The 9,388-nt window shown below is 42.8% G+C and overlaps 1 protein-coding gene and 1 pseudogene across 1 annotated transcript; one reads left to right on the top strand and one right to left on the bottom strand.

The window, feature by feature from the left end:
• Positions 1 to 2,604: 2,604 nt before the first annotated feature.
• Zcchc12 (zinc finger CCHC-type containing 12) lies at positions 2,605 to 5,792 on the bottom strand. The gene is made up of 3 exons (XM_005002699.4): positions 5,555 to 5,792; positions 4,897 to 5,016; positions 2,605 to 4,465 (listed from the first exon to the last, which is right to left on the bottom strand). The coding sequence occupies exon 3, from the start codon at positions 4,350 to 4,352 to the stop codon at positions 3,138 to 3,140; it is 1,215 nt and encodes a 404-aa protein (XP_005002756.1). The 5' UTR covers positions 4,353 to 4,465; positions 4,897 to 5,016; positions 5,555 to 5,792; the 3' UTR covers positions 2,605 to 3,137.
• A 2,434-nt stretch (positions 5,793 to 8,226) lies between these two features.
• Positions 8,227 to 8,761, top strand: LOC100730266 (large ribosomal subunit protein eL30-like; annotated as a pseudogene).
• The last annotated feature ends 627 nt before the right edge of the window (positions 8,762 to 9,388 follow it).

Below are 9,388 nucleotides of genomic sequence, written 5' to 3'. Positions count from 1 at the left end.
CCTCCTGGTGATGAGAGTTAAGGAGGCTGAGGATTAAAGGGAGCATGGAATGCTGGAGGAGGGGAGAGATGAGGGCAGAGCCCAGGAGGCTGAGCCTCCACATTTGCCACCAAGACAGTGCAGCTCCAGGTAGGTGCAGGAGGGCAATCCCACGGTCAGACTGGGTCAGACTGTAGAATCATGAATGGAACAGGAGCAGGAGGCCAAGGAGGAGCTGAAGGGGTACTTCTGAAAAGAGAAGCAGTTCAAGCCAGGTTCTGGGCAAGGCTTCCATTAGCACTTGGTTACCATCCCTGCCTCAAGGCCAAGCACACAGCCTGGGCTCCCTTTGTTCCTACTGAATAGGCTATCAACTACTAGCATAACTAGAACCCTGAAATCTTCTCTGGGAACCCCAGTCTGGGCCATGGTTGGTACAACACAGCCCTGGGTTCTCTGTAAATCCCTGGTATCTGTGATTCTTACCAGGCCTCCTGTCCCAGCTGATCTTCATGTGACTCTCCCTGGCAATAGTGTCCTCAGTCCTGTCCCCTGACCCATACGACTGTACGCTTCTAACATACCAGCTCCCACTGCTGCAAACTCTATCCTTCCAGCTGTATGGAACCCTTATTTCCTGCTTGACAAACTCAGATGGACACATTCTCTGCCCTTCCGCCTTACATCAATCACACCACACCCATGTCCCACTTGCAAAAATAGGAACGCATGCACCTACAGGAGACATAGGGACCCTAAAGGCCTAAAGTCACATGCATATTTTATCCCCCTTCAGTTTGACACCAGAAAATGGAACAAAGGGCAGGTTTCAGGGAAGCTCACTCTCCTTTCCCTCCTCTTTGAATGCTCTCCATTCTCCAAAAATGGTATGTGGTATAATCAAAAACTAAAATGAATGTTTAACTTTCTAAAAACTGTATTATAGTAAAAGATACATTACCATTAATCCCCCTCAAAATACATCATCTTGATTTCAACACATTTATCCAATAATTTTTGCCACTTTTTGAAATAGTCTTGGAAGTTTTCTTTTGTGAGTGTCTTTACAAGCTGTGATCTTAAAAACACTGTGAATACTGCTGCCAACAGTCATCCATAAGAAAGAAAGACAGGCTTGTGAAAGGTGTGTCCTCCACTGCCTTATTCACTAAATATGGCACTGTGCAACTTTTGACTCTTTCCCAACATCAAAATGACTGTGAAAGGTAAACATTTTGAATTGATTCAAGACATTGAGGCAGTTGGGATAATGCTACTAAACACATGAAAGAAAGCTTCCAGAAGGTGCTTCACAAAGTGGCAAGCACAATGGGATAAGCGTGTTCAAATTGAAGGCATGTATTTTGAGGAAGATTAATGGCAATTCATCTTTTACTGTAACAACATTTTTAAAAACATTAACCATATAGAACATATTTTGATCAAGCCTCATAGGGCTTCCTGGCTTTCTGATTCCCACGTTCTTTCCTGTGTCCTGGCAACTAGATCGGATTTCCTCCCTCCCTATGAAGGGATTCGAGTGGAGGTGAGATTGGGTTGGAATGAGGTTAGTTTGGCATGTATAGTAGCATGTAGCATCAGAATTTACAGGACAAGGCTTGAGCATTTTCAGGCCCTGGGCCCACTGATGCCGAGCTCCAGGAATAGCTGCTCTCTGTCTCTCTTTTTTTTTTTTTTTTATTTAAGAGGAAAAAGAGAAAAACACAAAACAAAACAAAGTGGTGTAAGGGTACACGTAATACAGAACTACAAAAAAACAAAACAAAACAAAACAAAAAAAAAAACATAACAGTAAGAAATCACCTGTTAGTAGATTACATATTATCATCTTGAAAATAGTTGCTCAAATCACAGTATCAAAGAATACAAGGTGGACATTCAAACAGGGAGACTGCAAACAGCTGTGTTCAATGATCCAAAAACATTGATATAGTCAGCTATTTAACACCCCTAAACACACTTGCTGTTATATCCGTTAGAGCTCTTTTTCTTTTTTTTTTCCCCTCTCTTTTTTACAACAAAATTTACACATTTTGGATTTTATTACTCCTTAGTGCTTATTACTTTTTTTTGGGGGGGTGAGAATACAGTCAAATATGGCAAAACAAAGCTGTCAGTCAATACCAAGGATAGACTCTTTTTTTAATCAGGGAAGAGGAAGAGAACACTTATTGTCGCCAGGTTGCTGATCAGAAGGAGCAGCACCAATCTAAGGAATCCACACAGAAGGGGGCCAGCTTCCCCTCTCCAGTGTGAACAGGAATGGAAAACCCTGGAATCTCCATGCTGAGCTATTATGCCAGCACCGGAGTGACTTCTTCTCCATCAGACTCTTCTGGATACTTTGAGAAGAAAGCATGGGCTAGTAGCAATTAGTACAGGTCACGATTTGGATTAATGATGTAGGGGACAAGTCAGTTGTAGGAAAAGGACCCTTTACCTTTGGGGAATATTTCAACCCATTTCTTTCTTCTTTTCCTCATCTGCAAAATGAGGTTGACAAAAAACTCCACCTCAGAGTATGATTCCATTTTATAGTTTTTCATTATATTTTTCTTATTTATTTCTTTTACTTATTCCTAAAATACTATCATGAAACATTAATTAGATGTTGATATATAGATATATATTTATTGACATAGAAGCTCACAACATTTTTTGTTTAGTGAAAAAATACAGCATATACAACATCACTTATATTGATCTTTTTTATCTGTACATATATCTATCTGGCACACAGATTTAGGGAAAACTCTGGAACATTCACCAAAGGGCTGACAATGGTTATATAAGGGTAGAAAGTTTTGAGTAACTTGTACTTTACTTTTCATATTTTCTGTATTATTTGAAGATTTAACAATGCATTATATAACACTTTCACAAAGAGAATAAAGCCACTGAAGAAATGGGCACACACAGAAAATAGACTCTTCAGCAGTGTTGAGACAAAAGACAGAGGTCCATCCTTCCCCTTCCACCATACTGGAATGCCAGATCCCTTCTTTGATCCCTCCACCCCCAAAGAAAGCTGTTTTGCAGATTAATTCATGCAATTAAAAGTCCCCTTTCCCCAGTTTTATCATCATTGAACTCTGGGTATAAGTAAGGGGGTTCATTGAAGGCTGGGGGCTAGCACCTTACTGTAGCTCAAAGGGGTCATTCAATGCATAAGGGGCCTCTCTTGACCCCTCCTCTTCCTCCTCTGTATGTGTCAGCTCCTGCAGAGTGATGATGAGATTCTCAAAAACCTGGGCTTTGTTGCTCTCGTTGTCACAGGTTTCTTTTGAGTGGCCCTCCTCCCCACAATAAGAACAGTACATTGGATGTTTTCGTTTCTTGCCTCTACACATATCCCCCGAACCATTATTCTTATACCCAAAATCACCACTGGCAGAAAGAAACTGACCCTCGGCACTGTTGGGAGAATCAATGACTAGCACTTGATCCTGAGATCTGGCCCTGTCTCTCAGTGGTAAGGCATCAGAGAATGACAGTGGAGGGTCCTCAGGCTCCACCAGGATCACATCCTCGTCTGAGTCATCAAGGGTATCATCTATCTCTATCACGTTGCAGTCCACACTGTCAGTAGCCATTGGCAGGGAGCTCTGAAATTCCACAGGGCTGGTTGCTCTCTCCATTATGGATTCAGATCTTTTGGGGCGCTTCCGCTTAATAAAAGTGTCATCCCAATCCTCTTCCTCCCTTATCATCCTGATTAATTCCAGGAAATTGGGAAGCCTCTCCTGCTCATTTGCATATATTCTCAGAAGATGCTTAAGCCTGAAGTGCAGGTCTCTATTTAGTTCAGCCCCTACCAGGAGCTGGTGCAGGCGAGTCTGGTTTGCATCTTTCTCAGCTAGGACGCCTGCCTGAATAGCATTCTGGAGCTGCACCTCTAAGCGGATCACATAAAGGGAAGCTTTCTCCCCTTGTGCCTGCAGGGTGTTAAAAAATTTACCATGCGCAGTCACACGGCTCTCAGACTCCCCAAACACCAGTTTCATTGCCCGTAAAAAATCTGCCACACTTAGGTTGGGGTTGGCAGCCTGCAGCAAACGCATGACCTCCCGGGCAGGGCCCCTAAGAGTTTTCATCAACCGTTTAAGCTTCTCCTCCTCAGACATATTCCAATCTGGCAGGACCCCATTGACTTGGATCAGCCAGTTTTCAAAGGTTTCTTCCCCATAGGCTGGCACTGCCCTCCCAGAGAAGAGTTTCATGTTTCTCTCTACTATGTTTGCCATCAAAGGACCAAGACTCCTCCCCAGGGACCTCAGCATGGAATGGGCCCAAGGTGGCAAGGATGTGTTTTGCCTCCGGCTATTACTCACACAGGCAAGGATGCTAGCCATGCCTGAGAACGATAGGATATCTGAAAACAGGAAGATGCTCAGGTTTTTTAGGGGGGAAAAGCGTAATCAACAGGTGTGCAGCAGGCTCAACCTTCTTCCTATTTCAGTAGAGACTGTAAAAAAAAAAAAAAGGGAAAAAAGGGGGTAATTAATAAGGGAGCAGGTTGTAGCCACATTCTCTCCCTACCCCAAGAGTGCCTTCATTAGATTGTATATCTGCCCACTGCCTTAATACGCAGGAGACTAGCAATTACAGCATCCTGGAGCTAGCCAAGGTTCTCTTGCTAGCAGGGTGTTTTTTGCAGCTGGTCCTCCAAGAGGGACAGCAACTGTTGCTTTGAATTCTAGGCTTAACAGTGTGTGGAGTTTATAATGGGGCTATCAAAATAGGGCACAGGATCACAGATTTATGAATGTAAAATAAGATCTCATTCCCTTTATCTGTGGTCTCAGGCATACCCCCTTCTCAATACCTGCGCCTTCCCTCTCCCTGACCCCCCCTTATTTCTCCGATTCTTATACAAGCTCAGAAATAGAAGCACACCTTTATTTTATTTCCAGCCTCTGCAACCGGTGCCCTCAGTGAGAAAGCTTGTCTCAGTGCTATCGTCGGACTGGGTCCACAGAGGGTCGCACGCAGATCCGGGTACTCAGGGCATCAAAACTGCGCCATAGGAGAAGAGGGCAGAGAAAAGAAGGTTCCAAAGCAGCCTCAAGCATAATCCCGCTACTCTTCTTCCTCCCACCGCCTCCCCTCTCACCAAGAGGAAATTGCCCTCTCCCACCTGGTGAATAAAAAGCCAAAATGACCCCCACACCCATGCGTTCAGTTCTCCCCAGGAGGCCATCAGCCTACCCAGCTCTGCGAACAGCTGCACGGAATTCAAGTTCACATTCGGCTTTGAGGGACTGCCGCCCAGAAAAGGGACAGCATTTAGACACACCCACCTACTCCAAAGGAGTTCAAGCGGGCGCGATTCCTTCTCCCTTCGCCTCAAGTAGCCCCCTCCCCCTCTCCAATCCAGGCAAATCCTACCAACAGGCAAAGTTCAGGTGAACCCTAACCTCTTCGGCCCAGCTGGGCCAAGGAAATGCTCTTTCCCCAGCCTCGAAATCAGATTTTCCAAGCCAGAGCCACCCTGCACTGTCCGGGTTTATCCCTTTCCCTTTGCGCACCAGGGAATCACATTCCTTTTCTTTACCTAGGCTGGTGGGCAGTGGATGCTCTGGCGTCGACAGCTATGGATTGCTCCTTCTGGTCGCTGCAGCCCTACAGAGGAAGAGGACGGGCGCAGACTCGGCCGCTAGCTACCCAAGGTTGCCAGGTGGAGCCGCAGATCAAGGCCGCCTAGTACAGCGCAGCAAAGGGGTGGCAGCAAGGCTCCTTAGGCAGTGAAAGCTGCTTTTATCTGCTGCCTTCTTCCCCTTAACAAAAAAGCATGACGAGCGGGTCAAGACGGCCAATCAGCGGAGCCGGGGGGCGGGCTCCCGTCGCTGCCAAGGAGCCAGCTGAAGCTGGAGGAGCCAGAACGTGCGGCTGGTAGATGGGGCATCAAAAGCAGCTCGGTCTGGAGGAAGGAGCTGGTTTGCAATTCACCCTAGAGTTTGCAACTGTCTCTCCTTCCCTCCGTTGTTTCATTCTCCCTCTTTCCCTCTCGCCTCTTTTTCTTCTCCCTTTTCCCTTTGGTTCAACCCAGTGACTGGAGGCCAGGTGCATTGATCAAGAGCTGGGACCAAAAACAAGTGAAACAGTGGAAGTTCTTCAGCTTTGCATAAGGGGAAAGAGAGAGCCTTAGTACTATCTTTGTGCAAATAGGCTTCCATGGACATCTCTGCTATTGTGACGGAAGGGGCAGTGTGTAAAATTAACAGAGAGAAGATTTAGAGCACCGTAATTTATCCAGTAATCACTCAACTAAGAGTGCAAAACTGGTTGCCTCAGGGTTATTTGTGAGAGCTAGTTAGAAATTCAGATTCCTGGGCCCTATTGCTAGGAAACTTTCTCTGAGGTGTAGAGAGATTAGTGAAGGGTAGATGGGCCTGATTCCATTATATCTGTACACATTGAGGTGGGTGCGTGAGCAATGATATAGGAATCCAAGCAGCCAAACTGATAAATTTGAAATTTAATTAACTGAGCTCAGGACCACTCTTATATCGACCCCTCCCCCAGCTTCAGGGTCCAAACAAGTGGCACAGAACTGGAAAGTTACAGAGCTTTTAAAACAGAGAATCACAAAACATATCCTGTTGGAAACAATTTAGCTTGAATCTTTCATTAATTTTTGGTTGACACCTGTATCCTGCTTCTTTTGTTGAGCAAGTTAATTTTTCTCTTGTGAGTAGAGCTCATTCTGCTGTTTTCATGGGACTTAGACCCTGAGTAATTTTTTATTTTCCTGAGTCAAATACAGGGTGCTAGTTAAATGCAGGGCTTAACATGGCATCAATTATGCCAAGCTACAACACACATCAGTGGTGAAATGCCACTCCTAAGGAGCTGTACTTAGCTAGGGCCATAATCTGCCTGAGACTGTGTGGTATGATTTTGGACTCTATAGAAGGTTTATTATTGGTCACTCCAATATTCAAAAGGTCTTCACAGATGTGATGAAATGAAGGCTGTTGACTTAAAGAAATTATCCTTATGAGCCCTAAATCCACACCCTGGTTTCTAAGCAGAATCTTGTTCTGCATTTAATTGGCTCCATCACCAAATCCAGTCCTGTGTTGTGGGGACTGATAGCATTACAAAAACAGAGACTAGGTCTCAGAAGCCTGGCAACACGTGTTGACTGTGTAATGGTGCCTTGGTTGGGTCATCAGAACAAAACCAAGGCCTTCATGTAATGTTTGGAGAAGCATTTGCTAAACTAGCTCAAGCAGGATACAGAGGATGCCTTATTCCTGGTCTTATGTTGCAAGACAGGGATTTGGGCTTTCCAGTTGTGAGAATTGTTGCTCTGGTAAGGAGGTCCCATTTTATTTTCTGATTATAAAAATTAAACCTTAAAAGCCTATAAGTTAAGAGCCAAAGATCTCAGTTGAAACAGTAACTACCTTTGGCTGCCTTCTTCCTCTGCGCCAGGAGTTTTCCACCACTTATCTTATTTAGGGACCTCAGCAACCCTATTGAGATAAGCATTCTTATGCTAGTGAAGTGAGTGCAAACTGGCTTATTATACTAGGATTTTGACCCTTCTGAAGTCAAAGCCTGGATGGGGGTACACATAGCCCCCACCTTACCTATGTTATCTGATAGCCCAAGGGCAGGATTGTGCATAGAAATAGTCAAAAGCAGAGCGGATATATTTGTAGACTGACGAGAACTAAGAGAGTTTATCACCAGCAGATTGAATTACTGGAAATTGAGGATCTACTTCAGAAAGAAAACAATATCAGAACTGAATACAGGAAGGAATGAAGGATGGAAGTAGATGGGCAACATAAGTGAACGTTGATGGGAAAAAATCATAAAAATCTGTGTTAGATTTAAAAAAATAAAGTACTGTACAATAAGAAAAGACATCAAGAGGGGCATAAAGAGAATTCAACTTTTCTAAGAATATTGTGTATCATATCAGAAGTAATTTAGGTATTTATGTAATTGTATTGTGGTAATTAATAGGACATGACTGTTAATAGCAACAGGATATAAAATTCCAAATTCCTAGGGAGGAAACAGTTGAACGGTTAACAAAAACTCAGTTTTCTTTCTTTCTTTCTTTCTTTCTTTCTTTCTTTGCTTATGTTTTACTGGAGATTGAACCCAAGGCTTTATGCCTACTAAGCTTGCACTCTACCACAAGCTACGACCCCCACCCTTGCTTAATTGTTTTGTAAGTCAGAAAAAAGAAATTAAAGAGACATAGGTGAGACAAATAAAAACACAAAATAAAATGATAGTTTTAACCTAAGTATAACAATTTTCTTAAGTGTTTTGAGATAAATATTCACGTTAAAAGACAAGTATCCATTTTTCAGTCCTTAGTCATCTTACTGGCTGCTCTTGGTTAGGTGCCATCCTGCACCTAAGGCAGAGAGATGGTGGCCACAAAGAAGATGAAAGTCTCTGGAGTTCATCAATTCTATGACCCAAATTGTTATGAACCGTGGAAACACATGCTGGGGTATAAGCACACTTGGCAGATGATCAGGCAATGCAAAGTGAAATTGGTCATCTTTACCAACAACTGCGCAGTTTTGAGGAAATCTGACATACAGTGCTATGCCAAAACTGGTGCTCATCACTACAGTGGCAATAATATTGAACTGAGTACAACATGTGGAAAATACTACAAAAAGTGCACACACACAAAATCATTGATCCAGGTGATTCTGATACCATTACAAGTATGCCAGAACAGAATGGTGAAAAATAAACCATGAAAATTTTTGCATTAATAAAACTTGTCTGAAAATGTTTTTTAAAAAAATAAGCTGAGTGTGTTGGCACACAGGTTTAATCCCAGAATTTGGGAATCCAAGGAGGGTGATCACCATGAGTTCGAAGCCAGCCTAGGCTGTACAGAGAGAGTTCAAGGCCAGTCTGAACTACATAGCTAGACTCTGCCTCAAAAAATGAACAAAACAAAACATTAAAAACAAATACCAGCAAACATAACTGCATGCTGTTTAAGAGGCAAATACAAAAGATAGACTTATAGTAAAATATTGAGGAAGAGAAATTATTCAATTAATGTATAAAGGATATAAAATACTTTATCCCTGTATTCACATCAAAGAATATATTTTAAAGCAAAGAGCATTATTAGAAATATGCTATTTTATAATGACAAAGGGTTCACTTTTCCAGGAATTTTAACAAATTCACATGATTTTGTATTTACAAAGCTAAGCCTTACACAAATGCAAAATTATCTTACTAAAAGGAGAAATAGGCAAATGTACAAACAGAGTGGAAGGTCTTACCACACTTTTATCAGTATTTGATCAAGAATACAAAAATGTCTCTAAAGATATAGGATTTTTAAAACAATATTAGTAGGTGCCCAGTTAGCGCAATAGGTAGCGCG

Source organism: Cavia porcellus, unplaced genomic scaffold (genome assembly GCF_034190915.1).
Source record: "Cavia porcellus strain 051 isolate PalLab524CR breed Dunkin Hartley unplaced genomic scaffold, mCavPor4.1 scaffold_3, whole genome shotgun sequence".
NCBI classification, from domain to species: domain Eukaryota; kingdom Metazoa; phylum Chordata; class Mammalia; order Rodentia; family Caviidae; genus Cavia; species Cavia porcellus.
The sequence above is the reverse complement of the archived record's forward strand: the minus strand, read 5'-3'. Positions and strand labels throughout refer to the sequence as shown.